The sequence below is a fragment of the Cryptococcus neoformans genome (genome assembly GCF_000091045.1).
Source record: "Cryptococcus neoformans var. neoformans JEC21 chromosome 2 sequence".
NCBI lineage: Eukaryota > Fungi > Basidiomycota > Tremellomycetes > Tremellales > Cryptococcaceae > Cryptococcus > Cryptococcus deneoformans.
The window spans coordinates 929553-957517 of record NC_006684.1 but is presented as its reverse complement, the minus strand read 5'-3'; the positions used below and the strand labels follow the sequence as shown (position 1 = coordinate 957517).

Sequence of the window (27965 nt, the reverse complement as noted above, 5' to 3'; positions counted from 1 at the left end):
TTGCAGCGAAGGAGCAGCGCTGGGAAATTGGTGTTCATCGATACAGCTTCGCTGCGTACCCCGCCGGCGAACGCGACTCAGCAGGCTTGCCCACCACGTGGACAATTACGTATTATTGCGGCAGTTGTAAACAGCGTCTTAATAATGGTAAAAAATTGTGTAGTTATAAGATTGCTTAATAACATCAAAATACCACTTATGCATGTCCACAAACCTCATTCATCCAAACCATGTGCTCGCGAGCATCGTCCGACGGATCAACATGAGCCCAGATCCCCACCCCCCAGAAAAAGAGTGCATATACAGTGGTGTATGGATACGAACGATAATATCAGTGCCAAAACGGAACCTTTTTCGGGCGAACCGGCGATAACTTTGACGTCTTTCTTTGTTTCTACTCTTTTACTACACCAAATATACCCATATAAAAACAGGCCATTCCCCTTCATTTTCGCTATTTCCGTTCAAAAACCATTATATACGGCAGCTTTTGTTTGTCTCTGCAACCTGGATTTCCGATTGATTGTTGATTCGCCCGACAGCCGGAATTAGGTCTAGTGGCGATCAGTCATCTTCAGCATGTCGCCGTCAGCACCGTCAACTCCTCATGGTCGAGGGAGTGGTAGCGAGCCGGGTACTCCGGCACCTTCTGTGGCCGCTGGAGGATCATATACAATTGATGTATGCCCTTTAAACTCTGTTACAATTTGATGCTGACAACATCTTCCATCGTGCTTTAGGATGTCGTTCCTGGGGTCAAAATCTATGTCATTAAGCCTCTTTCGAACGGCCAAGCCGAGCAACGCAGAGCGGAAATTCTTTCCACCCGTCCTAAACCCAAACCTTCAGCCTTTGCGCCTCCACCGCCTCCTAATGCACCCTCCCCCGACCCAAGAGACGATACAGAGTACTACGTTCATTATGTCGAGTTTAATAAACGTTTAGATGAATGGGTCGGCGGAAGCAGACTGGTGTTGAGTAAAGAAATGGAATGGCCAAAATCAAAGGATGAGCCGAAGAAAAAGGACAGACCTGCGAAAGCTCAGCCTTCTAAGGCCCCGTCTAGGGCCACCGGTTCACCTATTCCTTCCGATAGTCTACTGAAAAAGGCGGCGAATAAGGCTGCTATGGCTGCAGGTAAAGCTACTCCAGGGAAAGCTATGCCTTCTTCGAAACTTGGAAAAGCTAGCAAGATTGGGAAAGCTGGCAAATTCCCTCAAAAACGAAAGGCTAAGACAGAAGCGGACACAGAAGCAGAAGAGGAGAGTAATGAGGATAATGATGCTTTAGGCGAGGAAGAAGACATGGACGAAGACGGCGATGTGACCTTAATCACATCAGACGGCGCCATCGATCCCAGCCGTGAAGTCGTTGCCGCCCCTTCAAATCCCCGTGCGGCCCCCCAAGTGTTTTCCAAAAAACAAGAAATCGAAAAACTGAGGACATCTGGATCCATGACACAGTCTCATTCAGAGATCAGCAGGGTCAAAAACCTTAACAAGCTTCAAATCGGGAAGCATGAAGTTGAGACATGGTATTTCTCTCCTTATCCGATTGAATACGCACATCTTCCTGTTCTTTACATCTGCGAATTCTGTCTTCTCTACTATCCTTCTGCCACACAACTCAGGCGACATAGAGCGAAATGTACTCTCCTGCATCCTCCAGGCAACGAAATTTACCGCCACGAAGGTATTTCATTCTTCGAAATCGATGGTCGAAAACAACGCACTTGGTGCAGGAATCTATGTCTCATCTCCAAATGCTTCCTCGACCATAAAACCTTGTACTACGATGTCGATCCTTTTCTTTATTATTGTATGACGGTCAAAGATGACTATGGCTGTCATCTTATTGGTTACTTTTCGAAGGAAAAGGAGTCAGCCGAGGGTTATAATGTTGCCTGTATTCTGACTTTACCTCAACACCAGAGAAAGGGTTACGGTCGACTTTTGATCGAGTTCTCATACGAGCTGTCAAAAGTGGAAGGAAAGCTGGGGAGCCCCGAGAAGCCTTTATCGGATCTGGGCTTGTTGGGTTATCGAGCGTATTGGCAGGAGAAGATCGTCGAATTGCTACTGGACAGTGATTATGAGATCAGTCTGGACGAAATTGCCCAAAAAACATCAATCACTCATGGCGATATTATGCACACGTGAGTTAATTCTTCCAATGCGCCCTTGATCACCCTAACATATGCGCTGTTACAGTTGTCAGGCCCTACAGATGATCAAATACTACAAGAACAGTCATATTATCCATCTGACGGATGCTGTTATCGAACAACACAAAAAGACAAAAGCTAAACCTCGGCGCGCCATCAACCCCGCATATTTGAAATGGAAGCCGCCGGTCTTTAGTAGAGCACAATTGGCGTTTGGTTTTTAAACAATTGTAAAGGACAATAGGGGCAAGACAGACCTGTTCTTGCGTGGTAGTGGAATACCCAGTAGAATATCATCCCACATAAGCGGGGTACGAGAGCGTCATACTTGTATTATCAGTTGTACACTTTGTTTTTGTTGTTTGAATACAAAGCGAAAGGCTGGCGTACTTCCCAGTACGTAGAGCGCACTGTTTCCATGCAGATCATCATTTGGACTTCATATACATGATAGTTACAGGCTCCTTAAAATTTCCAGCAGAGGAGTAAACAAGCCTATCTTGGTCGGGTCTTACGTGCTCGTAACAGCAGATTTGCTGAGTACTACGTTTAATATGTGGATTTACCCATTGTACGCTGAGTCCTGCTGCTCTCTGAACAACTCAGGCCACAATCTTCCTTGAGATTTTGAAATGCTTGAGCGATCCTCTCACGAGCACTAGGAGGTTTATCCTGGGGTGGCGATATGCCGAATGTGGAGGCCATGTTCCAAAAAGTAATGCGTATTGACCTTACTCGCCTTTCCTTGTGACATTTTGCTTCTTGTCTGGTTGAAACTGGCCTCACTGTTTTGTTGTTGTGGACACTGCCTTTACGGTTTAAACGGCAAGGCATTCTCATGAAGTCATGAGAGTTCTTAACGGAATTTGGAGATGATAGAGTTTTTGAAGTAATGCCGCTGGAAAACTTGGAGGAAGAAACCCACGAGGACGATGATTGTTGAGCAGACAGACGAATGGGGCAGAAAGAAATGCTGAGCTTTTCTCTAAGGGACTTTGCGTGAGAGGAGTACGTAGGACTAATTTCCGATCGTTCGTTCTGTGTAGTTTTTGAGCTTTTCGTTCTTTGACGTCTTGGGCCACAAAGAGTACGAAGGTTAAGGGTTGAACAGTCACTTTCGGTTGTAGTAAGACTTGATGATGATGACCGTGGGGTCGGAAGATTGTCACTAAACTTAACAAATCGAGCTCTAACGCGCTCAGAATGAGTTAGAAATAATATACCCGACAGGAAAGGTTGCGAAGGAATATTATGATCGCCCGGAGAAAGGCTAGGGATAGCATGGATGGATCCTTTAATTTGGAGGGGATTATTAGAGCAGGCCTCTGATAATTGTATTCTTTCCTATTATGGGTCAACCATCAAATTCCTCTACGTAATGGAACTTGCGACAATAAAAAAACACGTACCTGGCAAAAAACACATTCCGAGTCGTCGCAGGAGAACTCGCCTCCCTCTGATAGGTCCACCCAATAATATTCAGGGGGAGTTTCAGCATTAGAACTCCCTTTCCGCCTTTTTACCTGAAGTCTGTTTGTGTTTCTTATCCAGAAACTGTGTTTAGAAACCGCTGAAATGTGCACGACGTCCTCTTCTACCGACTGGTCGTGTCTCTGGAGTGTTTCAAAAACGCTCGTCGTCGCCGTTGCAGAATCGGCTAAGTCCGCCTGCGATGGGCGGCAGTCCATGTGCGTGTCTGACGGATAGCGCGTGAGTCCATGATGCGTGGTGCTCGGATACGAATGAACATCGAGGAATATAATACATACCTCTTATCATTAATAAAATGGAGATTAAAACCCTGGCCCGACAAAAAACGGATTTTAAGGCAAATAAAATAAGCAAGAAGGACATACAGCAGCCAACAAGAGTGATGAATGTTACGATGATAAACCATTCAATAGACTCCCATAGAAATAGTAAAAAACAGCTTTTTATCAGGGCAAAGGTGTGTGGGGGGAAGAAAGCCATGTCTCAGGTGATGCGGCGTAGTAGGTTTTCGTACGTAGAAGAAATGGGAGATAAGTGATGATCGACAATGAAAGAATAGTAGAAATAAAAAAGACTTCTATTATTTTATATACGACGGAGAAGTAGGCCCGCCCTGCACAATAGTTTTCTAGCGGATATGATATTGGGAGCATTGGGAATATTCGGATGTAGCAGAACAGCATATAAGACATTTGGTGAAAGAGTCAACCAAAATTTGAACAAATGGAAGTTGTGCAAGCCGCACCCGCCAATATTCAGAGGTAGAAACGTATTATTGGCGCATATCCGCCGCGCACCGGTGCCTTCTTTTTATCCATCCGCGACTACTAAATAGCCAGATTATTGCGTCCCAATCACTAGTTACTTTTGGCCAGCATGCATAATCATTATTTGTATCAGTTTTCACATTCGATGGACCCTTCCCCATCACCTCTCCCTTTTTTATCGTATCTAATCATTGAAGATGGAGTCCCGGATTCCGAATGTCTTCTCCCTCTGCATGTCTGCAGGACAAACGTGTGCATGTGGCATGGAACCGGTATTCCCTCAGCACCTTCGTACAAACAGTCTCAGATAGAGAGCAGTGTACAAGATAGTGGTGATGAGGAAAGACCAGAAAGCATCTACGTAGCAAGTCCGTCCTCCCCCGCCGTTTGACACGAATCGATGTCAGCGTTCTCCTTCCCGGGCTCTCTTCCCGGGCTCTGTTACATAAGTTTCGTAGAAGTTTTCAGGCACAGTCTGAGGCATCATGTAGATGATGATGGGATCTGAATCAGAACAAAAGCGAATATTTCGTTCGGTTTATCAACTGGAAAAACCAAACATCCTTTGAATCAACTACTCATCATTTCTATTCATCCTCTGACAGAAGATTATCAGGTTGGCTTTGTCTACTGCCCCATGGCTATGCATCAATCATCCCGTGTTCAGTAAATGAATTAGGATACCATATGTCCAATGAATCTATTGTTTACAGCGCCCAGCCGATCAAACAAAGGGATTACAGTAAAGTGAGCAAATTCGCCTACTTATAGTAAGCTATCGAAGTCAAGAAGGTACACATTTCCCTATCCCGTTCTATATGGTCTATATCTTATTGTCTGAAACACAACGGGAACCAAGTTAACAGTCCTCCTCCCCCCCCAACTTCATTTGATCGCCTGAGATAGGCAGCAGCAGCCAAGCCCATCGCTTTCCAAACTCCAACATCATCTCTAGTCCGTATGGTATTCACGTACAAGTTTCCTTACGGGGCGCATGTCATCATCCTATTCGTCTTGTCTCTTGCCTCTCTCGTGCTCATGTAAGTGACTTTGTCGTTTGGCTTCATTTCTTTTGTAAAATTGACGATGAATCACGCAGTATCTTGTGCACATTTTCCTCCCCCTTCATCCCCTCTATCAGCTGGTTGAGAAATCCTTCTCTGGCCGGCGACACAACATTCGGCTCGTTTGGCTGGTGTTCGCCAGATTACTGCTTACAGAATCGGGTGGGATATGAGTATGGTACACAAGTGAATAGGGCTTTGACGGGCGGTATGATGCTTTGGGCAGTGGGTATGTATGTTCACTAACCAAAAACAAGTCCATCAAATAATAACGAAATTGTGACAGCTATTATCTTTGTATTCTTAACCGTTTTATCTGTGGTTCCACTACTATTTGTCCACGAAAGCAAGGCGTTACGTACAGTGGGTAATAGGATGTTTTTCCTCATCATGGAGGTGAATTGCTCTATCATTGGCTTCTTAAAATGGGGAGCTGACCGAGATACTCTAGCGTATTGGCACAACAATCACAGTAACTGCGTGGACATTTTCCATTTATGGATGGAGCATTGCCCACCGTGCTTTCGAGGTATCAAACGTCGAAGTACACATGGGATCTGCGGTAAGTCCTGTGGTTTCGCAGCTCTTGCCTCACCGAACTCACAACACGTCGATCCTGGAAGTTGTGGATGGGGTTGACAGCGGCTATTCTCATGATCATGTAAGCTGGTCCGGCTCTGTGGTTCTATTATCACCTATAAACTATGCTGATATTGATGCAGTCTCTTTTTCATCGGATGGCCTCCAGAGGCCTGGGACGGGCCATCGACTCGAGCCAATAATGGAGCAGGTGCAAGAGGGGTTCCAATCCCCCCGGGAGTACCTGCAAATGGGTATTATCATTACAAGAGAACAACACGAGAAGTAGTGCCCAGGTACTAAGTAGACATAAATAGTATAAATTGCCAGGATCGTCTGTGGATTAAATTTCTTTCAGTTATTGCCTGATTCACTCTATGGAAGAGGTATGATGTCTTGAAGTTGATGCATCTCAAGTTGTCATAGTTTGCTTTGTGGGCCATGGAATATCCATCATCTCCCCATCCGTCTTCTCTTCCATCTCACCACATTTAAGACTATGGTGCGCTTGAATGCTCCTCTCAAAGTGATTCAGGTGCTGTCCTTCTGGCCACTGCTACCCCGTTCTGGAGCGGCTTCAGGCAATGGCGTAGGGCTGATTCGTAGAATGATTCTCTCGGTTTCCGCCTATTGGTCATGGTGAATCGAACGTCGTGCTGACGGAGGGGGGAACGGACGTTTACTTAGACAGTCCACGGGTCATATCCGGTTCATTCCTTGAATTCGCACATCATTTCATGGTTGCTCTTCGTCAGTATAAGGTTCGAGAATAATGATGCGGGTGCGTAAGGTTTGATAAGACATTCTTATGAGTGTATGAAGGAGGTGATGCCTTTATGCCGGGGATGGAAGGTGGGGCGCCAATCTGGACAGATTTCTTCGTGGCCTACGCGGTCACTTTAGTAGCAGGCATGGTAGGAGGGCAATTGAAGTGGATGTAGAGGGGACGTGTGTGCGGTGATGGAAATTGGTCGAAATGAAAGAGTTGTCCAGAGATAGCAATGATAGTAACTGTATCGTAGATAGTCACTTCTTCGTTGCGTCGGAGAACTTTGCAGTGTTCAACCACTGACCATGAGTTTCCTTTAACCATCTTCATTCCATCGAGCAATCGCTGTCACTGATCTTCTCTTGGCTTGCCTGCTGCGTCATAAATCGATCTTCCCATTCATCTCTTGGGTCTCAGGTGGTTACTGGAGTATCTTGGGCACGAGCCGCTTGATTGGGAATTGTTGGCCGCTGCTTTGCCGACGGGAGCAATGGCGTGGAGTGGTCGTAGCCCAGTCCTTCATAGCATGGAGGAAGGGCAATGAAAGAGCAGCCTCCTGTTTTCCCAATGGGTCGGTGCTGCTGCATACTACTTGACCATGCGAAGGCGATGGGTTTCTCCCCAAAAGTCATTGTCATAGTTAATCCATTCTTCTCGGGTGTTGTCATTAAGAGGGATGTTGAAGGTGGAGTAGATCTAGGAATACGCATGTGCAAAAAAGGAAAAGTGCATGTTGGTACGGAAGGAAATGGATTTTAGAGATTTTGACGATTTCTCTGTTGACCTCGTCTTGCCGAAAGGCTCTACTGATACGTCTCGCTGTGATTGTCCTCGTCGTAAACTAAAAATAACTCCGGCATGAAAAAAAAAAAGAGTACCCGCCAGACCACCTTATTAAGATCACGAGTGGTACTTAACTACAAGTGGAACTGTTAAATAGCAACCGTTCCTAGGCCGCAAGCGGCGACGTCATTCCAACGACGACGTCTTCTCCCGCCAGTTCATTTTAAGGCCTCTATATAAACAAGTATGCACTCGCTATATCTTTCGATCTTCAACCTAGCCCCCTCGAATCATCCAGCATTCGACAAGTAAACATTTTGCCATCACTATTACCCCTTACATTCATCAATTATATCCATATAACGCACAATGGCAACTGAAAACGCCAAAGCCGTGGCAAAGGAGTTGGCCGGGACACCCCTTACTCCCAATTTCACGAGTAAGGATTATGGCATCTTCTTCACTGCTGGTGCCTTATGTTGTACCTTGTGAGTGATACAACATTTATACTGCATTTTACCATATTCTAACATAACTTTCAGGTCCCATGGTGGCATGACCCGTGAGTGCTTAGCATGGCATATTCTTTTGTCATCATCATGTCAAGAGTTCTGATAGTATTTTGATTTCCAAAGCCATCGATGTGATCAAGACCCGAATTCAAATCGATCCCGGCCTAAAGGGCTACTCATTAATCAAAGGTGGTAGACATATCGTTGCTACTGAGGGCACAAAAGGTCTTTTGACTGGATTTGGCCCTACGGCTGTTGGGTACCTGCTGCAGGGTGGAGCTAAGTTCGCCGGCTACGAAGCTTCTGTGAGTCAAATAGTTCGGCTGTTACGGATCGACGACTTAGTTTTTGTTTGCAGAAAAAATACCTCGTGGAACTCTCTGGCAGTAGAGAGAACGCTATCAAGAATCGAACAGCCATTTACCTTGGTGGTGCCGCCATTGCCGAGTAAGTGGTCTTACTGCGCACCTAAACATCTTACTTATCTTGTCTTTCAAAGGTTCTTTGCTGATATTCTATTGACTCCTCTGGAGGCTACTCGCATTCGATTAGTGTCGAATCCAAAGGTTAGCGTCGCTGATTGGTGCCTTAGAAAGGTGGGCTGAGAGTATCACAGTTTGCCAGCGGTCTTGTCAGCGGCTTAACTAAGATTGCCACTACCGAAGGATTTGGCAGTCTATATGCGGGATTTATTCCCATATTGGCCAAACAAGTTCCATACGCCATTGGTACGATATATCGACTGTAACATCATGAAGTGGTTAATGTCTCTGACTTATGCGCTTCTTAGGTCAGTTTACGGTCAACGAACGCTGTACCGAGTTTATTTATAACAGGATGACTCCCGAGACCAAAAAGAGCCTATCTTCTAGTGCTCAATTCGGAATCACTCTTGGGTCAGGTATCATTGCTGGTTTCGCTGCGGCTGTTTTGAGTCACGTGAGCTCCTTGTTTGTTCTCAAACACATCTGGAATTACTTACTAAATGAACTTCCCCCAGCCTGCCGATACTCTTCTTTCTCAAATCAACAAGGGACATGGACCCAAGGGATCAATGATCTATAGACTTGGAGCCCTAGGCAAAGAAGCAGGATTCAGAGGTCTTTTTGCTGGCCTTGGTCCAAGAATGAGTAAGGAACAAACATTCTTCACTAAAGAGAGTGGCGGCTAACATGGCGTTGTAGTCATGACTGCTGGTCTGGTGTCATCTCAATTCATCATGTATGGCTGGATCAAGACGGCTTTGGGAGCTAGGCCAGGTATAGAAATCCACAAGGAGACCCAGACTAAATAGATGAGTCGTGTAGAAGAACACCAGCTTTCGTTTTTAGATGAATTGTCGAATTTAGACAAGTTATTTACATGCAACGTAACACGGCAACAACAGTAACATCCCGTTGATTTCTTTACTGCCAGTTGTTTTTTCCCGTTTTCTTCCTCATTTATTCGAAGATGTCGATCATGCTGTGAGATGTCTATGAGTATATGATAAGAGAAATTAACTGGGTTCTAAATAGAAGATATAAAAAATATCACGGCGCCACAAACTCCATCTCGGCGAGTCTCTGTGTTCTTACTTGCTTCCAGTGTTCCTATTCACTCACTCATCCAACAGATTGCATCTCGTCCTCGCACTTTCGCAATCCCCAACTCCTATTTTCTGGATCCCTCTGTATTTTTGTGGAGCCAAGGATACAATCTCCATTAATTTATCTCGCACCAGAACTCCATTATTTTCTACTTCTTCTTCCATCATTTGCAATGTCTGTCAGTTCATTCCTCTATGTCGACTGTAGCTAACAATCAGATTACTCAACACTCAACTACTGTACATTGCCTGTATGGGCCGCCGGATTTTAGCGCATAATGATTGATTAAAACCATTAACAAGCATTTGAAGAAAAATAAATAAGTAATAGATTTGAAATGCAAAATTAAATTAAATCAAGAATTTAAATATAAAATAGCTAAACCCTTCCATAAACCGATGACTAAATAATTATACACCTTCCCTTCGGGCGGCGACGCGCTTCTCAATCGCTAGGCAACGTTTCCCTTGACCGTATTATTGGTTGCTTTCGCTCTTACATTCTTTTTAACTTCTCATTTGTGCTTTTTGCCTGTCTTAGCCAAACATAGACCTTTTTAATATCCATCACAAATGGAAGTCGACCAGATAGCAAACCCAGGGAAGTCAGCAGCCGAAAATGACAAGAAGCCGAGGTTCGAGGTGAAGAAGGTGAGCCTCATGTTTCAAGTTTGAAACGGTCTCTTAGCCTGATAACGATCTTTACTCGATGAAGTTTGCTGATCATTTGTTTGTATGCGATAGTGGAATGCTGTTGCTCTATGGGCATGGGGTGAGCTATCTTGGGATCGGGATTTGGAAGGCGTGCTAAATACTGACATAATGGATCAATCAGACATTGCTGTTGACAACTGTGCCATTTGCAAGAGTCACATCATGGATCTCTGCATGGATTGCCAGGCCAATCAAGGTGCAGAAAGCGAAAACGGTGCGTACAGCGGAGTAATCGATTTAGTGCAATAGTCTGACAATTTCACCAGGGTGTACTGTAGCATGGGGTATCTGTAACGTGCGTCTTACAAATCAACGTCACTGTCAATATATGGTTGGCGATTGACATTGTTATATGTCTAGCACGCTTTCCACTTTCATTGCATCTCTAGATGGCTCAAAACTCGACAAGGTACGAGTCTCGAGATGGTTGATCCAGTTCTACGCTGACCTTTCGCTTTTAGTATGCCCCCTCGATAAGTATGTCATATTTCATCATCTGTTGAATCATCGCTAACAGTTATCCAGCCGACAGTGGGAACTTCAGAAGTACGGTCGCTAATGTTGATCTATACTGTTCCATATTTGTACTATTATGCACCATGTATGATACATTGAAAGCGCCTCGAGACCTAGTATTTGATGCTAGATATGCGGTTTGGTTTTCGTTTACACAATAGTCTATGATTAAGCATTGCATAAAGCGTAAGATTCTATACCGATTGTCTAGTTGAATGGGACCAAAGGCCCCTTTCAAATCGCCCCTCTCTTCGTTCCACATCGTGTCCCAACTTCCGCATACCCTCTTGTAAGGCCTCTACGATTTTAATCCTCACTTCTTTCTCCCGCCCATGTATAAGCTGTCCTTTATCTCTCACTTCTCTTTGTTGTTGTCCGGCCAAACCCTCTCCCTTCACTTTCTGTTCCCATTCTCCTCCTATGCCCAGAGTCCCCTTTTCTTTTGAAGCCATATCTTTCCAAGTTTTCACTAGTGGTTGGATTTGCGAGGTGAGTGGTTGTCCGACAGTGATACTGATATGTGCTCCGGGACGAGGGACAAAACGTGGGAATCCGCGAGTTTCAGGCATGATTTGATCAAAACCTTTGCAGTAGAAGAATACATCAGCTTTTTGGCGAGCCGAGACTAGAAGCATGGTGTAACTTACCCGATATCCACATGGGTATGATTTCTGGCATGATCTCAGAGTCCATGATGATACGCCCCCTTATATATGGTATCAGTTTCTCAGCGGTCCTTGAGCCCTCAATGGAAATATCCACTCACACTCCCCATTTGAACCGTAATAAACCACCCTCTGGGTTTGTGAGCTGCTGGTTCACCTTACCCTCCGGGAAGATGTGAATCTTGGGATAGAAAGTTACACGTCAGACAATGCATTTGAATTTCCAGCCCTAAACTCACCCAGTTACCCTCTTGTAGAAGCTTAACAGCTCGGTCAATGGCTTCCTGGAAAATGCCTGCCCCACGATGTGTTTCAATTACCTGCCCAAGGTTGAAAAATTTACTGTGAACAGAGTTGGTGAACATGATATCGGAAGCCCCTAATGTCCACCGATTGTTACGGCATGTATGCGAAGGAGATGTAAAGGGGAAATATGTGGAAAGAGGCAACAGGGACCACATCTGTAAGCAATCAATAAGTTACAGGATGTACTGTATTATTTTTTGGATACGCTGACCATGGGATCGTCCACTACCGAATTATGGTTACATACTATAAAAAGTAATATGCTTCATTAGCTGAGAATAATGAGGTTCTGCGTGGAGCTGTACATACTCGTGAGGATCCCTCTCCTCGGTTTCAATGAGGGGTCACTTCCATCGTCCGTTTTTATCTTGCCTTTGCCTTTTTCTCCGTGCGGGATATTGAGAGCGTCGAGCAATATGGGCAATCCTTCAATTTTGAACTCCTTTGTGGTAAGACGAAGAAATGACCTTGATGCAAGTCCGATCGTTGACAGTGTCAAGGCAGATGCAAGAGAGGGCGAGGACATTTGATGAAAAATCGAATTCCAGATAGTATATATGCAGTGTGTTCTGAAAAGAGCGACTCTGTCTATCTGTGGGGCGTATTATATAAACAGTGATGTCTCTCACGGTCTGTGAAAAGACTTAATCGACTTTTTGGGCCCCACTGACTGACAATGAATGGTTGACAGCAAAAAAGATAGCAATAGTAATAATGACGGATACGTATCGCGAATGGAGAACGGCCCACCAATATTTTCAGAAGGTAAACAGAGTATTGTTGCGTGCCTGGCATAAATTCCGACGGCGGCGGATGATGACGGCCGCGGTCGGCAACTCAAACAACAACAATCAACGAGGAGGGACCATGATTTGTACGAAGTTAACCTTGATTTAAAAAAGCAAGAAGATGGCTTCCTTCATTTGTAGGTTGTTTCCTACATCGTCACAACAACACATCTTCGGGGTTGGCCGAGTATTTTCAGTGCGAGCGGTCGCATTTTGTATGGGAGATGGTAGAGACCGGACGCAAAATCATGAAAAAATATTAAAAAGATGGCCGCAAAAAAAAGGGATTAAACTATATGGATTGGACTAGATTAGAAGTGATTTTAGAAACGATTTTTAGGAAATAGGGCCAGTGCGTTGTCGCTCTCGCAAGGGAAGCAAATGTGACCACAGCTGATCGGCGAACATCGAAAACTTCACTTATTGAACAACATCTCACGCATGGGCACGTGTAGAATGTTATTCCCATATTAACAAGGTCTGACATTACTCCACAAACAGGCGTTTTCTTTTTTCAGCAGAGGAGAGCTACCGAGGTCAATGATTGATTGTGGGAAGACAAGCGATTATCATTTATTGCTATAAGAAGTCTGGAGATGTAAACAGTGATTCACCCTTTGCGGAACAATTCACAGTGCGCATGTAGGGTTAATGGTGAAAGCAAGATTGTATTTGTACAACATTGGAAAACCATCCATTCAGACAGTAATGGCGGTGATAATATCTAAACGAGTATGGGTGATACATCTTGTGCAGTCTAATCTCGAAGATACTGCGCCCTTTCGACATCCATTAATACTTTCTTTTTTGGTGTGAATCAAACTCGAAGCTTACCAATCATGAATACGATCGAATACGGCAGTCAGATATGAAGTATCATTCAATAACACTTCGAACTGTTTGATTGCGTCTTCCTCGGACAAATCCAGCATGAATTTCTCCTGCACCTGAGAAGGGGTCAAATGCATTAATGTACGCTGTCCATTGAAATAAATAATGTGCTTGCTCACCTTCCATACAGCTTTATCTGGTTCCAGCTGTATATCTTGGATACCGGCATCTACCATCAACGCGACAAGGTTCAGTATCAGGTTGGCATTTTTCCTCAAGCCGATGAACGCAGTGTAGCATAGACTCTGGAATCTTCCATAGTGGGCAGATCCTGGGCCGCCCATGGCATCTACCATCTCTTTGCAGACTTTAACCGGGGGTGGGTATGGCTTGGGATCGCGACCGAGGATGTACCCAAAGTCCACTGAGAAAAAAGTTAGCAAGAGACATATCAGGTGCTAGGCTTCTCATACCATGGAAGAAATGACCATCTGGCGCCAGCATCAGATTATCTAAGTGTCTATCTCCAACACCTAGCACATATGTGAGGACAGAGTAGCCAGCTTCTCGTTGTATTAGCTAAATCAAAGACGAAGATAGAATCAACTAACCGCAACTTCTAACGAATGTGTCCATTACACTGGCTTCGATCCCATAGGAGCCTAGAGCGCCATCATCCGCATGCTCTATTCTCAAATAATTTTGTAAACTCCCATGCTCCGCCATGATCGACGCTACACTCTTGCTGGGCACAAATTGTATCATGCCTTCCGTGGTTGAAGTTGCCAATACACTGTATGGACTTAAGCGGAGATCAAGGTTTTCTTTGCGTAGAAGGCGATCCATCAAAGTAAACAGCTGGATTACAAGCTGATCTTGGCGCAGATCATCTCCATTTTTAAAAATGATGGGATAATCTGGTGTAATGCTAACAACAGCGTCAGGAGAATCATCATCTGTGGGCCTGGTCGAATCTATGGTCTCAAACCATATGAGAAGTGGTAAGAGATTGGATTTGAAGATGGATGATTTCTCAGCAACAACAGATGTGACGAAGATGTTGGCGTTAAGGGGAAGTGGAAGCGGTTCAGGGAGAGAAGCAAGCCCGTGCTTTGAATCAGACAGGTATGCCTTGAGTTTTTCAATCTTTTTGGATCTAGAATCTTTTGAAGCACGAATATCTTTGGCTCGCGTGGATAGTATTTGAACAAGTTCACCTTGTCGACGAAGAATGTCACGCTGGGCTTGACCTTTAGGTGTCTGCCAAAGGGTTAACCACATTCACAACAGTATGTAACTTACTTCTGATAACTTTTTCATAAAATTGAAGGCCACCTGTGCGTACATTTTCCCTACAGATGATCTGTTATCACATTCGATCATCAGATACCAGTGAAAACTCGTCCCTAATATGGGATTCGCCACGCTTCGATTGATCAGGAATTGTGACAGCCCGCTACCCTGTTCGTCCTGAGATGCCAGTTCTCTTTCCCGTTTGCGATGGCTACGATGGCCCCGCTGAACATCTAAAGATGATTTGTGCTCAAATTTCAAAGCCTGCACTAGTTGAAGTAGATAAAGTAATAGTTCCTGTAGGATCATCAGTTAAACGTTCAAGCCACTGCAAGCAGCCGATGCTTACATCATCTTCAGCTCGTTCTAAACGCTTTACTGCAAATGCCCTGACTTTCTTGTGCGTGAAATTAGGCCCTAAAAGCTCCAGGGCGTCATCCATACCAACTTCTTGGCCCCATAACGGTAGGAGCTTCTCCACCGCTTGCTTTGCTTCCACTGGGTCCGACCAAGTGATGCATTTGAGGAACTTGGTAAGAGATCGGGGAGAGCGAAAGAGAGAGAAACGAAACTTCCATAGTAAGTCCTTATCCACTGTGGAGAGCGATGCAGTAGGCGGCAAGCGGAATATCTCCTGTGCACTTTTGGTAAGACGGCTTGATTAAGATTGAGATTATGGTTTGTAGCACGTACGTTTAACCGATCACGATCAGCTGGTCCTGGTTTAAGATCTCTACCTTCATCGCCCAGTCGCTGACTTCTTAATAGCTTTCTGTGTTTGATTTCCACGGGATTTTCCCTCCAGGCCTCGGGATCATAGGTTTTCCATAGATGCGGATCATTTGATAATAGATTGGGCGGTAGGGCCGATGTAGGCTGAGAGTTTTGTGAGGGGGGGTGAATTACAGGCTGGGGTGGAAGTGTTATGAGAGATTCTTGTTCCGAGAAGACGACAGGAAAGTCAAACTTGGGTAGGTCGACATATAGATACAAACTGTCCGACTTTTCAGCTTCAGCCTAAATCAATGGTAAGCCACATGTCTACCATCGGAGGCCGCGTATACTTGCCGAGTGGGCCTTCTCAATCTGACGAAAGGTAAGCCGATCAAGCCAATCTATTTTGAGGATGTCCCCTCTTTCGAAATCCTTGACTAACTGTGCAAATGGTTAGCAGCTAGCATGCCCACAGAAGGCTGAGCGCCATCGCTCACTCTTTCAAGTCTTCCCATCTCATCCTCTTCTTCATCAGGAAGCTCGCTTGGTGTAGTTGTATTCAAGCTGGGATCTGCTTGGACACCTCTGTGGACATGTAGCCGTTGCTGTCCCCGCTTTAGAGTGCTAAGTTTGGATCGGTCAGTAAATGAATGGGGCGCAGAAGATCGAGATATACCGCTTGGAGTTGAACAGACTCATGGTGGTACCACCCACAGGTACAGCCTTTCCAGACCCCTGTACATCCCATATAGTGAATGCTATCTGGGAAGACAATAATAAGGAGGGATATGTTATGGGGAAAACCACGACGGAGTTCCACCTTGAGGACTGTCAGATCGATGTCGGAAAACACCACCTGTACGTACGTGTATCCCCGGGGGAAATCTTTGTGCGCCGTTCTAAACGGGAGCGAGTACTGTTTGCCGTCGGCCCATAGCTGGCAGGTGACGTAGAGGTCGGACGGGGTTCTGTGGAAGGTGAGACTTGGCCGGGTGGGAGCCAGGAACACGTACTGCTGCTGGAGACCTTGGTGTGCGAGAGCGGGGCTGTGGAGTGTGCGGGAGAAGGGGTGCTTGGGCAGGCTGCCTTGGAGGGAGGTGCTGCGGAGAGTGAGCGATGGCACGGCGCGGGGGTGGTGGGGCTGACATTTTAAGCGCGAGGTGCGGGGCAAGATGGCACAGCCTCGCAAAGGAATAGTCCCTGTCCTTGGAGGGCCCGGGCTGCATGGGGCAGCGAGAGTGGTGCTAGTGGCTGTGGCAGGGAGCAAGTTGCAGGTGCGGTAGTACACATTTAGTTGTTACGCACAGTGATACGGACACCGACAACCGTCCTCCACTATCCCCCCCCACGCGGACATTCCCCCGTCTCCGCTCACGCCAAACAAAATCTTGCCAAATACATCTTGCCGCCACTTTTCTCCTCCCACCACGCACCATGGCACCCTCACAGCTCGCACAGCTCAAGGCGGCTCTCAATACCGCAGGCCTGTCGAGGAAGACACATTCTAAAAAGGACAAGAAAGCATACAAGAAAGGCGGCGCCCGCGAGACTGACAGAGCAAAGAAGGTCGAAAAACTGGAGGAGATTAGAAAAAATCTCAACAAATTCGATGAGAGGGAAACACGAGTAAAGCATGATGTTGGAGGGAGGAATCTCAAGGGTGTTGTAGGTAGGCCTAGTGCAAGCAAGCAGGCTGGGTTAGAACAGGTGTGTAGTTCCTGTCAACTCGCCTCCGATCACATCTGATAGCGTTGGTTTGCAGCGAAAGAAGACGCTTTTGCCTGAACATCAGCTTCGCGACCACCGCGGTACCTTTAGAGACAGGCGATTCGGTGAAAATGACCCTTCCATGTCCATCGAAGACCGTATGCTTGAGCGATACACCCGGGAGCGTCAACGTGGTCAAGGCAAAAAAGGAATGTTCAACCTGGAAGATGAAGATGAAGATGAGCCTTTCGGTGAATTGGATGACGGATTTGCCTTGGGTGGTTTGACACACGGTGGAAGGAGTGTGATGGATCTTCCTGGTGACGACTTTGTCGCCCAAGGTCTGGCCGACGAAGACGAGGATGAAGAAGAGAACAGAGCCGGGAGAATCGACAAACGTGTGGTCAGCAAGGTTCATTTTGGTGGATTTGAAGAGGCAATGGATGAAGACCTGGTAAGCGCTTGCTATTATATTTCGCACATGGAGGCTAACTGAGACGATCTCAGCCCGAAAAGAAGAAATCCAAGCAGGAAGTTATGGCCGAGATTATTGCTAAATCCAAGGAGCACAAATACGAGCGCCAGCAGCAGCGAGAGATGGACGCCGAGCTTCGTGAAGAACTCGACGGCGACATTGCAGACTTGCAGATGCTTCTCGCTGAAAATGCTCCAACTACCCCTGCTGCTACCCTCTTCCCTACCACATCGAAACTTCACCCTGACCCCATGCCCGTACCAGGAGGGGAAGTGATTGGAGATGGAGAGTATGATCAAATCGTTCGTTCTCTTGCTTTCGACGCACGAGCCAAGCCCAAGAACAGAACCAAGACGGAAGAGGAGATTGCTCTTGAAGAGAAGGAAAATCTTGAAAAGGCAGAGGCGAAGCGATTGCGTCGAATGAGAGGTGAGAATGTCTCCGATGGTGAGGAAGAAGAAGGGTCAAGAAAGAAGCGAAAGGCGGATGACAAAAAACCTGATGCGGATGATTTGGAGGACGATTACGTGGAAGATGAGGCGTTGTTGGGTCCAGGTTTGACAAGGGAAGAGATCGAAACTATGGTCCTTTCTGGAAGCGAAGCTGGGTCTGACGACGAGCAAGATGACGAGGATGGTAGGGAAGAGGAAGAAAGCTTTGACGAAGACGCGGAAGAAGAAAATGAGAGTGATGCCGAGTCTGCTATGGAAGACTTGACTGAAAATGAAGAGCTGTCGGTGTCTGAAAGTGAAGAAGTCGAACCTGTTGTCAAGAGAACCAAAGGGAAGAAGACTGCGAGGACAGAAAAGGTCAAGGAAATACCCTACACATTCCCCTGTCCTGCGAACATTGAAGAATTCGAAGAAATAGTTGATCCTTTGGAGGACAGTGCGTTACCTACTGTCGTTCAGCGTATCAGAGCACTGCATCACCCCAGTCTGGCGCAAGGCAACAAGGAAAAACTTCAGGTCAGTTTCGACATGTGCTGCTGTCTCATACTCTCTCACTGACTACTGTTTAAACAGGAATTCCTTGGCGTACTGATCGATTACGTCCTCATTCTTTCCTCTCGTCCTTCTCCTCCATTTTCTCTCATCCAAACACTTGTTCCGCATCTCACAGCTCTCGTCAAGTTAAACCCCATCACTGCTGCTGCACATTTTGTCGAAAAAATCAAGCTCATGCAAAAAAATCTTTCTCGTGGACTGGCTCGAGGTGCCGCCAGACCCGATTCCAAAACGTTTCCTGGTGCGCCCGAGCTGGCTCTACTGAGGCTGGTCGGTTTGTTCTGGTCTACCAGTGACTATTCGCATCCAGTGGTCGTACCCGCGGTCTTGCTGATGGGGCAGTATTTATCTCAAAGTCGCGTCCGATCGCTGCGTGATCTGGCATCTGGTTTGTTCCTGTGTTCTCTTTTAGCCCAAGTAAGTTGTGCGTCCATCTCGCCCTATAAACAACATACTGACAGTGTACAAGTACGAATCACTTTCGAAGCGGATTTTGCCAGAGGCCGTCAACTTTGTAGCTTCGTCAATCCTCATCCTCCTTCCTCGCCGCAAGGGTGCAGAGGTCAACAGGACATACCCTGATTTAAAAGCACCATCTACATCCCTTTACTTGAATCTTCCCTCGTCCGTCGTTCCTTCACAACCACTGGACCTTGGGTCTGCTATTACTGCCGTCGGAGATCAGGACGAGGAAGAGGCGGAGCAACTCAAGGGCGGACTGCTAGTTGTTGCTTGCAAGCTCGTTGACAAATTTGCTGGCTTGTATCTCGACTCAGAGGCTTTCGTCGAGCTGATGAGTCCTGTAAAACAGGTTCTGGAACAATCAAGGGCTAAAAAGTTATCCAGCGAGCTCAACATGGTATTAACATCTACTTTGACCGCCCTGTCCAAGCGCCTCAGCAACACTCTCAGTACTCGTCGCCCTCTTACTCTCCAATCTCACAAACCCATTCCTATCGCTTCCTATGCCCCTCGATTCGAGGAGAACTTTGCGCCTGGCAAGCACTACGATCCTGATACCGAACGCAATGCTTCGGCCAAGCTCAAAGCTCTTTACAAGAAGGAGAGAAAGGGTGCCATGCGCGAGCTCAGAAAAGACAACCGATTCTTGGCCGGCGAAAAGGCGAGGGAACAAGGCGAAAAGGACAAGGAATACAACGCGAGGATGCGCAAGGCGGAGGGCAGTATTACAGTGGAGCGTGCAGAAGAAAAGGCCATGGAAAGGTAAGTCTCCTCTCAAGCCCAGACTTTACATGTTACTTTTAGTTCGTGCTGACCATTCAATTTGTCTTTAGAGAAAAAGCAAAGGAGAAGCGAAGGGCTGGCAGGGATTAATACCAGGAATAGAATCTCGTCTCCTTGGCTTATACAGTGGTTTACAGTGGTTTATACAGTGGTTTTACACCATATGATGTACTATAAATTTGATTTTGATCATCGAAAGCAACGCCACACAAAGCCCAAATATGCATGCAAGTAAGGCCCAGGGTATAAATGAATGAATCAACTGTCCAAAAAAACGCGCAGGAAAATGCGTAAAAGGATGGTTCCACTATTCGAGAAGGTGATTTAAATCGACTTTTCTAGTTGGCAGGCTTTCGAGCAACCCATAAAGCCATAGGACTACAAGAATAGATCAGATTGAATAGTATGACTGAATTACCAAGGCACTCACGTGAACAACTTGGTCCTGCCACCGGCGACGAGAGCCTTGGAGGCGACGATCAAACTTTGGCCAACGCTATAAGTGCCCTTGGGCACGAGACCAAACTTCTCAAGGAACCACACAGCGTTCTGGGTGATTGTGTAGCCCATCTTGCTGGTTCTCCAGCAGGTGAACACTGGAATGGTTATGAATACGCGTTCTTCCTTCAACAAGACCAGAACTTACTATCCCAGGTGGTCTGAGCCTTCCAGATGTCACCTTCAAGAGGGTAATACCAGGGCACGGCATCATCTCCTAATTATTAAAGGTTAGAAAAGCAAGGTTCATCTCAGAGTAACTTACGGTCGGCCAGATCCTCTTCGTGCTCAATCTCGAAACCAACAGTTTTAAGAGCGCTGCGAGCGGCGGCCAAGTTTCGCATCTCGGGAATACCGTCTCCAACCTGTGGACAGAGTCAATAAAGGTGCTATCATAGATGAGAAAACGCACCTCGATTCCATGAGCGATTTCCTTGTGCTCAGGGTTGGAGGGATCCCAAGCATCAGTCATGCACCATTCGTACACACCAAACTGAGTAATCCGTTAGCACCCAAAAGAGGGTGGATGCTGACATTTTTGACATACCACACCACCAGGTTTCAAACACTTGAAAATTTCGCCGTAGATGCCCTCAAAATTAGGGGCGTGGCAGGTGGCCTCAATGGCGTAGACTTTGGCTTGTTAGTACCATGGAAAAAAATAAAGAGTATAAAGAGCAGCATACTAGCATCAAAAGAGTTCTCTCCAAACTGTTCACTGAGCTTCATAAAGTCTCCTTTGACGAAGGAAACCTTGTCGCTGAGACCGGCCTTCTTTGACTTGGCAGTAGCCCTACCGATTTGGAAGTCATTGTTATTGACACCGACGATAGTGGCATCAGAGAAACGGGCAATTTCACGAGCGGGGCCACCAACACCACATCCAACATCGAGGACACGCATGCCGGGTTTCAGCTGCATCATAGAGGCGAGGTAGTGCTCGTGACGGGCAAGCTATATAGTGTCAGACGTCGCGTTTGTTTTCCTTTTCGAAAGGAAAAACGTACAGCCTGAAGAAAAGCTTCACCCTTGTAGAAACGGCAGAAATGGAAAGACTCGGCTGGCAGCTATCAGCTTTGAATATTACGCGAAGAAAAGTAACGCGTACCCCAACCATACTCATAGAGCTCGGTAGCACCGTCATAATAACCTTGGTGGATCGTGTCAGTGTTTGTGAACGTAGGGGCCCGAGTGCCCGTCTTCCGGGGAAAATATACACCCACCGTTGACGACTTCGGTGTACTGGTCCAATCTGTTAGCTCTGTGAGTGTCGTTGTCGTTGGCAGACTTTTTCTCCCAGAACTTGTTATAGTTGGACACTCGGTCGGCAGAACGGGTTTCGGCGGGCATCTGTGTAACGTTAGACGGGCTGAAGTAGTTAACGAGTGAAGACGTACTGTTATTGGTCCAAGCTAAATGAAAGGCGAAGCAAAATGGAGGGGAGAAGGAAAGAATGAATTGTGGAAGAAATAGTTCGAGGAAACGCGGAGGTCTGTGCGCTGTGCGTCCCTGAGAGCAACAGTCGTACGAGGCGATCACCGCCTACCGTTTACCGTGCGCGTTTACTTCTTCTTCTTGTTTGCAGTGACTTCTGTATTTTACGTAACAATTAACTAATAAGTAATTAAGAGGGGAGCGATTCTGGAGGTGTTACAATGGGGCTCATCTGGTCCAGCCTTGCTCATCTGGCCCAGCCTTGTTACCTGCCTAGAGCCAGCGCACGTGATAGCCACCCCCACCGCCCTCTCTCACACCCCACTGCCGCGCCAGACATGTGGGGCTCAAATGCTTCCACCGCCGCCTCAGAGTCGACCGACTCCCTTTCCCCGTCCCCCTCCCAGTCTGCCGCCGTAGAGTTCCCCCTGCCCGTAAGCTCCCGCCCGTCTCCCCCGTCCGCTGCTCACCCCTCCCAGATGTCCGCTTCCTCCTCCTCCACCTCCTCCCAGCCTCTCTTTGATTGGCCCGTCTCCAAGCCCACCTCGCCCCGCACCCGCACGGACCCGTTCGACACTTTTGATCCCGTATCCTCGAGCTCAGAGGATGATCCCGTCCCTCAAGAGACCCGCCGTGCCGGTCACCATCGCTCCGTAACAGACCCTCTTTTACGAGATGGCCAACCACTGGATATGGAATTCACTACTGCCGGACCGCCTGTACAGGGCTACGACTTTGAACAGCCGCCCACGTTTAGCAGAGCGTTATCTTCCCCTCTCCCAGCTAAAGTCGGCTCGCTTAGACACCCTATGCCATTCACCATTGGCGGTTTAGGCTCTCGCAATGTGAATTCAGCCCATCGTCCCCTACCGACTACACCCCTGCATTCCATATCCGTTGAGTTGGCCGATTCCTTGCAATCGGCCATTCAAACATTACTGCATCTATCCCCACCTCACTTACTCGATAGCGCGAAAGAACAGTATTCTGGATGCGCGGTACAGATACCTGCTACCTCGCTTTCGGCTCTTTTGACCTCAATGAGAAGCCTCAACTTTTTATCGGCGCATGCTGAAGAACTGGTCGACATGGGCGCAGGTGGAGACCAAATTGTACTCCACCGAGAAGACTTCGATATAGGAGAACTTTTGCAAAATGTCGCGGATATGTTGAGTGGAGAAGCAGCAGAAAAACGTATCGATTTCGTTTTATTCCATGGCGACGTAGCGATGAAGCATGTCAGTGTGTATGGAGATTCTGATGGAATCAGCTATGCCTTGAGTCATGTAAGTCCTACATGCACCTACTGCATACTGACAAACAGGTTATTCGACAAATATTGGCAGTAGCCAATTACGATGATACCATAGAACTCGGCCTTCAAGTCATTCCTCAAAGTCCATCTTTAATTTCCGCCGTCGGACTTCCCATAGCATCGGTGGATGTTAGTGGAGGAGGTGGTGGCAAGTCAGCGTCCACATCTCGGTCAGGCTCCCCCAGTAACAGCCTGTCACGATCTAATTCTGCCCAAGACGGGCCCCTTCTCTGTGTGTTCGAAATAGTACATAACATCTATCAGCCACCACCAAGCTCGGCATCTGCCACTCCTAAAGCCGAGCTAAACCCTTTCACTCATCTTGCCGAAGAAAGCGAATCCTTGAGACCAAGATTGGATACAGCATTTTGCAAGAACCTGCTTCGTCGACAGAATGCTGTCCTCAAAGTTGATGTTCCGCCTTCATCCCCTTTAGGTTCCGGGATGCCCCGTAGAGCTTACATGTTATCAGTGCTTCTACCAAGGGGTAAACCTATCACTGAGCCTGCAATACTTTCTAAAGAGGAACAAGAAGTTCGTCAACCATTTTCATCGCGCCTACTTGCCCGAGAACCCACCCTCAATGAGCTCTCAGAATTTGCCGAATCATTAAGAGGAAGAAAGGTGTTTATCCATGCCAATTTGAGTAGCGTTTTCGCAAGACACCTTACGAGCTACCTAGCTGCATGGGGAATGGATATATCGCATTTACCGACAGATGGCGATGAGGCCGACAAAACGAAGGATCTGGCGGCCAAGCGTGACTCGGCTTATACTGGATCTATGGGTGTGCTAGACGGCAGCACTTCCAGCGCAGAAACGCCCTATTCAGTTAAACCGATCGGCATGACTGCTGTTCAACCTGGACATTTTGTCATTGTGGACGATGATATTGCGGTCTTGCGCCGTGAACTCGCACGCATCCGTGCAGGATTACTTCCCATTCCCTTGAAACCTAGATTATCTAAGCGTCCCACTATGACTTCTCGAACCCGTTCCTCCCCTTCAGTGCGACAGGTCCCCCCGAGGTCACCGGGCGCTGTACTTATACACTTTACCTCCCTTGCCAATTATAACCGGGTTAAAGACGTTATTGCGAGCTTTGTGGGGGCGCCAGGGTTAACCAATGCGGAAACGTATGTCCAGCCGGAGGTGATGGTGATACCCAAGCCTGTTGGACCACGAAGATTTTTGACTGCTCTGCATACCGCTGTGAAACAGCCTATGGTTGACCCATTTTTCTCTCCGATCGCCACGTCTCCCAGATCACCCGGTGGAGGTTACTTTGGTGGTTTGCGGACTCCGACAGAGAGAGAATCAGGATTCTTTGATTCTGTTGCAGAAGAACCACATGAAGAGGCGGATCCGCGACCGGATTATGGCACTGTGCAGAAAGCCAGATCTCCTTTGGGAGAATTTCCGCCTTCTGCCGCACAAATCGTTCGTACCAACCAGGGCCTGCATCTTTCGCTCCCCACTCCAAATGAAATCGTGACAACACCTGCTCCAGAATACTTTTCTGGGGCTTCCAAGTCTCCTAGCTCTGGTGCATCTGGAATAGTAATGCAGAGCCCTGATGGACGCCCCTTCGGAATGTTTTTCGAACCGCCCATAAAAAATGAGCGCCGCGGATCTACTCACAGGACGCCTTCCGATTCCATCAGGAGGAAACAAGCGAACCGCCGTGCGTCTGCAAGTGATGAACCCTTTTCTTCACCTTCAACCGCCCTACCTCCCCGTCGCTCGTCCACAATTTCTACGGCTGGCAATGAGGAACACCGCAGTTCACCCATCGCTAACGTCACAGACCGTCCCACCCATTCAAGGGTGAATTCAAGAAGGAAAAACAATCTTCCGGCGACGGAGGAACCGATTTTGGCTGTGGGCAGGGCAAAAGGCAGGGAGAGGTCGGAGACTGTCACGAAAGGAGGGGACTCGGGGTCGAGAAAGGGTACGCCAGCGGCAAGTCCGCGTACAGAGGAGAAGAAGGAATTGGAAAGAGGCGAGAAGGCGGTGATGCCCAAGAGCGTGGCTCCATTAACTGCTCCTGCGAAGAAGAATGCTAAAGTCGATGTTGTGGTGCCGCCCATCAACGTGCTGATTGTCGAAGGTAAATCTTCTATTCAAATGGTTTGTGCACACACAGACTGACGGATAACTAGATAACCCCATCAATCAAAACATTTTGAGTATGTTCCTGAGAAAAAAGAAGATAAAGAATTCTTCGGCCAAGGATGGCGCAGAAGCTGTTGAAAAGTGGAGGACTGGAGGCTTCCATCTGATTTTGGTAGGCTATAACCTCGTTCTTTGATTTGTGCAATACTTATTGAATCCCTGGTAGATGGACATCCAATTGCCCGTCATGGATGGCATAGCTGCTACAAAAGAGATTCGTCGACTTGAACGTCACAATAACATTGGCGTTTTCCCATCGACTCCAGCGGCCGAACTTCCGCGGGGTCCAAATGTCGCGGATTCTCCAGCACCATCTTCTCCATTTCGCTCGTCAGTCATCATTGTCGCCCTGACAGCCTCGTCCTTGCAAAGTGACAGAGTAGCTGCTCTGGCTGCTGGCTGTAATGACTTCTTGACCAAGCCGGTGTCTTTAAAATGGTTGGACAAAAAGATTGTCGAGTGGGGTTGTATGCAGGTTAGTGATCCCATCTTTTTCTGATTATAGCTGATCTAGATATAGGCGTTGATTGATTTTGACGGCTGGCGACGATGGAAGAGCTCCGATACCAAGAATCCTAGCGAAACTAAGCAAGGCTTCTCAGTGGGTCCTCAACAAGCTGCTAGATCGCTTGCTAGCAGACTACGCATTGAACGCAAAGGCTCTCGATCTCCTGCAGCACCAGTATCAACTCCACGACTCAATTTGCAATCGGCAACCCCAGATAGGCCAGAAACCCCCGCAGACTCCACGTCGCAAATGCCGAAGGCTCCGCCGGTTGCAGCCTCTGACCCCCCATTATCTCCCAAGTCACTGAACAAGACAATTAATGATGTCTTTGAGCAAGCAGACGCTAGACTCGAAAACGCGCGGGAGGAACAGGGAGTATCAAGTCGAAAGGAAAACGCAAGCTTAACAGATTCAACGAACACTACCATTACCATTGCGCCCTCGAAGACCTATCCAGCCCCTCCCTCATGATGATCGAAGCCCGACAATAGTATACATCTCCGCACTTCTTTTGTTTGATTAGTCCAGTCATTGTTCAGATCTTCTCCGTTCTTGGTTCACAGCTGTTTCCGGTTCATACTGTATCATTATTGCAAGAGTTGCAATCATACATGCAATGCCTAATCCAAGTAAAAGTGTACATGACAGATCTAAACGTTCAAAACCCAAGAACCGTCTCTGAAAGAGATTTTAATGCCCTTCATGATCTCTGCTGCCTCAACAGCCTTTTTTTCATCCTTCTGCAGGGAGTCGACCAGCTCTCCTAGACTCATCTCCTTCTTTTCTTCAAGCTTCGAAAGGCGTTTTTTCAAGCGTTTGATAGTCTTCGAAGAGATAGGTTCGGTAGAGACAGCAGAAGATGGATCCTCGGCGTCAGCCACAATGTCAACATCGTCAATCTTGCGTTTTTTGCTCTTGGGTTCAGAAGTTTCAGGGGGAGCAGAGCTTGGCTCTTCACTTCGAGCGTTTTTGGAGTTTGCCCTTGACCCTGTCCCGCCTTTGTCTCCCTTCTTTTTCCTCTTCTTTTCCTCTTTTTTCTCTCCTGCTTCCTCCCTGACTTCCACATTCTCAGAAGCGGTTTCAGTGATAGCAGGAGAGCCCCAAGACCTCATTCCAACGGTACTTTCGAGTTTGTTCATGGCAGAGGCGTAAGATCTTTCTCCTCCGTTGGGGTTGTGACCACCGCGACTCTGGTAACCGCCACGCCCTCCACGACCACCGCGCATCCCTCGAGTTCCCCGATCTTGAAATCCTCCTTGGTGAGAGTCGCTCGATGACGAGGTCATTTGCCGAAGACGCGAGGGGTGGATGCCGGGGGCGGACGCCGCGGGTTCGGCTTCGGATACGGGGGTTAGTGACTGTGGCTGGCTTTGGCTCTGCTCCTGAACAGGGGTCAGTGCAGTACCACAGAGAAAAGGAAGCAATACAAACCTTCTTAGAGCCCTTATAGAGGGCGCCCTGATACTTCTCCGCTTCTGAGATACAGGAAGTGTGGCCTCTGAAAGAAGTTAGCAAACAATTGGGTGTGGTGTGAAGGATCTAACTCACTTGTATTCTGAAGGGTTCTTGAAAGTCTTCGAACAGTCTTAAAGGAAAGTGAGTACCATACAAAAAATAACGATGTGCGAACATACCAAGGCAGGTGAAAGAGGCAAAACATCTTGACCGATGCTGGTCAAGTTTAGGCTTCTTGACGGTATCGGCACAAGCGTCGCACCTGAAAGCGTGTCAGAAAGCGACCGGCAGAATGGATAATGGGCTTACTGGAAAGAAACCATGGCTTTTTGTCAATATAGTGGAGTTTAGGTGTTACAAGACGAATACAAAAGTGTTAACTGATAAATATAGGCAGCAAAAAGAAATGCACAAAATATTTTGGAAAAACTTGCGCTCCGGTGATAGAAGTGGTGACATCATCATTTTGCAACTCACCTACGTTTTACGAGTTTCTATTTTCAATCATCTATCATCAAACGAAGCTCTTACGCTATACGCTATGATCATCGCCACGATATCTATCTATCATTATTATAAAGGACAAAAAAGGACAAAAGGCA

At 47.1% G+C, this 27965-nt stretch overlaps 10 protein-coding genes across 10 annotated transcripts; 6 read left to right on the top strand and 4 right to left on the bottom strand.

Annotated features, from left to right (window-relative positions):
* The first annotated feature begins 414 nt into the window (after window positions 1-414).
* Window positions 415-2602, top strand: CNB03160 (hypothetical protein). The gene is made up of 4 exons (XM_024656547.1): window positions 415-492; window positions 543-681; window positions 741-2155; window positions 2211-2602. The coding sequence occupies exons 2-4, from the start codon at window positions 580-582 to the stop codon at window positions 2386-2388; spliced, it is 1695 nt and encodes a 564-aa protein (XP_024512164.1). The 5' UTR covers window positions 415-492; window positions 543-579; the 3' UTR covers window positions 2389-2602.
* Window positions 2603-5118: 2516 nt separating this feature from the next.
* On the top strand, window positions 5119-6469 carry CNB03155 (hypothetical protein). The gene is made up of 6 exons (XM_024658599.1): window positions 5119-5462; window positions 5522-5715; window positions 5773-5882; window positions 5938-6048; window positions 6110-6147; window positions 6209-6469. The coding sequence occupies exons 1-6, from the start codon at window positions 5383-5385 to the stop codon at window positions 6366-6368; spliced, it is 693 nt and encodes a 230-aa protein (XP_024514219.1). The 5' UTR covers window positions 5119-5382; the 3' UTR covers window positions 6369-6469.
* Window positions 6470-7880: 1411 nt separating this feature from the next.
* CNB03150 (phosphate transport protein MIR1, putative) lies at window positions 7881-9509 on the top strand. Its single transcript, XM_568892.2, has 9 exons — window positions 7881-8105; window positions 8160-8179; window positions 8253-8434; window positions 8488-8576; window positions 8629-8695; window positions 8746-8857; window positions 8920-9068; window positions 9130-9259; window positions 9314-9509. Exons 1-9 carry the CDS (start codon window positions 7987-7989, stop codon window positions 9421-9423), a joined length of 978 nt encoding a protein of 325 aa, XP_568892.1. The 5' UTR covers window positions 7881-7986; the 3' UTR covers window positions 9424-9509.
* A 646-nt stretch (window positions 9510-10155) lies between these two features.
* Window positions 10156-11053, top strand: CNB03140 (ubiquitin-protein ligase, putative). The gene is made up of 7 exons (XM_024656546.1): window positions 10156-10368; window positions 10462-10489; window positions 10553-10645; window positions 10698-10726; window positions 10792-10840; window positions 10893-10908; window positions 10957-11053. The coding sequence occupies exons 1-7, from the start codon at window positions 10291-10293 to the stop codon at window positions 10988-10990; spliced, it is 327 nt and encodes a 108-aa protein (XP_024512163.1). The 5' UTR covers window positions 10156-10290; the 3' UTR covers window positions 10991-11053.
* CNB03130 (tafazzin exon 5 and exon 9 deleted variant short form, putative) lies at window positions 11030-12634 on the bottom strand. The gene is made up of 6 exons (XM_024656545.1): window positions 12228-12634; window positions 12130-12164; window positions 11852-12073; window positions 11714-11793; window positions 11595-11653; window positions 11030-11530 (listed from the first exon to the last, which is right to left on the bottom strand). Exons 1-6 carry the CDS (start codon window positions 12442-12444, stop codon window positions 11142-11144), a joined length of 1002 nt encoding a protein of 333 aa, XP_024512162.1. The 5' UTR covers window positions 12445-12634; the 3' UTR covers window positions 11030-11141.
* A 712-nt stretch (window positions 12635-13346) lies between these two features.
* On the bottom strand, window positions 13347-16822 carry CNB03120 (phosphatidylinositol 3-kinase, putative). The gene is made up of 14 exons (XM_024656544.1): window positions 16691-16822; window positions 16558-16644; window positions 16411-16512; window positions 16221-16364; window positions 16042-16168; window positions 15899-15985; window positions 15524-15847; window positions 15180-15464; window positions 14840-15127; window positions 14149-14797; window positions 14011-14100; window positions 13717-13961; window positions 13541-13653; window positions 13347-13485 (listed from the first exon to the last, which is right to left on the bottom strand). The coding sequence occupies exons 1-14, from the start codon at window positions 16768-16770 to the stop codon at window positions 13464-13466; spliced, it is 2643 nt and encodes an 880-aa protein (XP_024512161.1). The 5' UTR covers window positions 16771-16822; the 3' UTR covers window positions 13347-13463.
* A 104-nt stretch (window positions 16823-16926) lies between these two features.
* On the top strand, window positions 16927-20193 carry CNB03110 (hypothetical protein). Its single transcript, XM_568888.2, has 6 exons — window positions 16927-17251; window positions 17307-17705; window positions 17759-18694; window positions 18752-19150; window positions 19203-19957; window positions 20029-20193. The coding sequence occupies exons 1-6, from the start codon at window positions 16979-16981 to the stop codon at window positions 20066-20068; spliced, it is 2802 nt and encodes a 933-aa protein (XP_568888.1). The 5' UTR covers window positions 16927-16978; the 3' UTR covers window positions 20069-20193.
* Window positions 20182-21904, bottom strand: CNB03100 (sterol 24-C-methyltransferase, putative). Its single transcript, XM_024656543.1, has 11 exons — window positions 21874-21903; window positions 21700-21826; window positions 21585-21626; window positions 21484-21536; window positions 21163-21430; window positions 21024-21109; window positions 20889-20969; window positions 20742-20841; window positions 20625-20693; window positions 20409-20574; window positions 20182-20356 (listed from the first exon to the last, which is right to left on the bottom strand). The coding sequence occupies exons 2-11, from the start codon at window positions 21824-21826 to the stop codon at window positions 20317-20319; spliced, it is 1032 nt and encodes a 343-aa protein (XP_024512160.1). The 5' UTR covers window positions 21874-21903; the 3' UTR covers window positions 20182-20316.
* Window positions 21905-22056: 152 nt separating this feature from the next.
* On the top strand, window positions 22057-26538 carry CNB03090 (two-component response regulator, putative). The gene is made up of 6 exons (XM_024656542.1): window positions 22057-22344; window positions 22390-23196; window positions 23235-25335; window positions 25388-25512; window positions 25567-25875; window positions 25921-26538. Exons 1-6 carry the CDS (start codon window positions 22132-22134, stop codon window positions 26377-26379), a joined length of 4014 nt encoding a protein of 1337 aa, XP_024512159.1. The 5' UTR covers window positions 22057-22131; the 3' UTR covers window positions 26380-26538.
* On the bottom strand, window positions 26527-27741 carry CNB03080 (nucleolus protein, putative). Its single transcript, XM_568885.2, has 5 exons — window positions 27673-27741; window positions 27543-27625; window positions 27457-27493; window positions 27340-27406; window positions 26527-27290 (listed from the first exon to the last, which is right to left on the bottom strand). Exons 1-5 carry the CDS (start codon window positions 27684-27686, stop codon window positions 26559-26561), a joined length of 933 nt encoding a protein of 310 aa, XP_568885.1. The 5' UTR covers window positions 27687-27741; the 3' UTR covers window positions 26527-26558.
* Between the last annotated feature and the right edge of the window lie 224 nt (window positions 27742-27965).

Coding starts and splice junctions, on each gene's coding strand:
- CNB03160 (XM_024656547.1), top strand. CDS start 580: ATGTCGCCGTCAGCACCGTCAACTCCTCATGGTCGAGGGAGTGGTAGC. Junction 682..740: donor GAGGATCATATACAATTGAT/GTATGCCCTTTA, acceptor ATCGTGCTTTAG/GATGTCGTTCCTGGGGTCAA. Junction 2,156..2,210: donor CATGGCGATATTATGCACAC/GTGAGTTAATTC, acceptor GCGCTGTTACAG/TTGTCAGGCCCTACAGATGA.
- CNB03155 (XM_024658599.1), top strand. CDS start 5,383: ATGGTATTCACGTACAAGTTTCCTTACGGGGCGCATGTCATCATCCTA. Junction 5,716..5,772: donor TATGATGCTTTGGGCAGTGG/GTATGTATGTTC, acceptor AAATTGTGACAG/CTATTATCTTTGTATTCTTA. Junction 6,049..6,109: donor AAGTACACATGGGATCTGCG/GTAAGTCCTGTG, acceptor CGATCCTGGAAG/TTGTGGATGGGGTTGACAGC.
- CNB03150 (XM_568892.2), top strand. CDS start 7,987: ATGGCAACTGAAAACGCCAAAGCCGTGGCAAAGGAGTTGGCCGGGACA. Junction 8,435..8,487: donor TCGCCGGCTACGAAGCTTCT/GTGAGTCAAATA, acceptor TTTTGTTTGCAG/AAAAAATACCTCGTGGAACT. Junction 9,069..9,129: donor CTGCGGCTGTTTTGAGTCAC/GTGAGCTCCTTG, acceptor AACTTCCCCCAG/CCTGCCGATACTCTTCTTTC.
- CNB03140 (XM_024656546.1), top strand. CDS start 10,291: ATGGAAGTCGACCAGATAGCAAACCCAGGGAAGTCAGCAGCCGAAAAT. Junction 10,490..10,552: donor TGTTGCTCTATGGGCATGGG/GTGAGCTATCTT, acceptor TGGATCAATCAG/ACATTGCTGTTGACAACTGT. Junction 10,646..10,697: donor AGGTGCAGAAAGCGAAAACG/GTGCGTACAGCG, acceptor CAATTTCACCAG/GGTGTACTGTAGCATGGGGT.
- CNB03130 (XM_024656545.1), bottom strand. CDS start 12,444: ATGTCCTCGCCCTCTCTTGCATCTGCCTTGACACTGTCAACGATCGGA. Junction 12,165..12,227: donor GAGGAGAGGGATCCTCACGA/GTATGTACAGCT, acceptor TACTTTTTATAG/TATGTAACCATAATTCGGTA. Junction 12,074..12,129: donor CGGTAGTGGACGATCCCATG/GTCAGCGTATCC, acceptor GATTGCTTACAG/ATGTGGTCCCTGTTGCCTCT.
- CNB03120 (XM_024656544.1), bottom strand. CDS start 16,770: ATGCAGCCCGGGCCCTCCAAGGACAGGGACTATTCCTTTGCGAGGCTG. Junction 16,645..16,690: donor CCGCACCTCGCGCTTAAAAT/GTCAGCCCCACC, acceptor CACTCTCCGCAG/CACCTCCCTCCAAGGCAGCC. Junction 16,169..16,220: donor AGTCTGTTCAACTCCAAGCG/GTATATCTCGAT, acceptor ATCCAAACTTAG/CACTCTAAAGCGGGGACAGC.
- CNB03110 (XM_568888.2), top strand. CDS start 16,979: ATGGCACCCTCACAGCTCGCACAGCTCAAGGCGGCTCTCAATACCGCA. Junction 17,706..17,758: donor AGGCAATGGATGAAGACCTG/GTAAGCGCTTGC, acceptor AGACGATCTCAG/CCCGAAAAGAAGAAATCCAA. Junction 19,151..19,202: donor TGTGTTCTCTTTTAGCCCAA/GTAAGTTGTGCG, acceptor ACAGTGTACAAG/TACGAATCACTTTCGAAGCG.
- CNB03100 (XM_024656543.1), bottom strand. CDS start 21,826: ATGCCCGCCGAAACCCGTTCTGCCGACCGAGTGTCCAACTATAACAAG. Junction 20,575..20,624: donor GGCTCAGACCACCTGGGATA/GTAAGTTCTGGT, acceptor TAACCATTCCAG/TGTTCACCTGCTGGAGAACC. Junction 20,357..20,408: donor GGCAGGACCAAGTTGTTCAC/GTGAGTGCCTTG, acceptor CTATTCTTGTAG/TCCTATGGCTTTATGGGTTG.
- CNB03090 (XM_024656542.1), top strand. CDS start 22,132: ATGGGGCTCATCTGGTCCAGCCTTGCTCATCTGGCCCAGCCTTGTTAC. Junction 25,513..25,566: donor GAGGCTTCCATCTGATTTTG/GTAGGCTATAAC, acceptor AATCCCTGGTAG/ATGGACATCCAATTGCCCGT. Junction 25,876..25,920: donor TCGAGTGGGGTTGTATGCAG/GTTAGTGATCCC, acceptor ATCTAGATATAG/GCGTTGATTGATTTTGACGG.
- CNB03080 (XM_568885.2), bottom strand. Junction 27,407..27,456: donor AAGAACCCTTCAGAATACAA/GTGAGTTAGATC, acceptor AACTTCTTTCAG/AGGCCACACTTCCTGTATCT. Junction 27,291..27,339: donor TCTATAAGGGCTCTAAGAAG/GTTTGTATTGCT, acceptor ACCCCTGTTCAG/GAGCAGAGCCAAAGCCAGCC.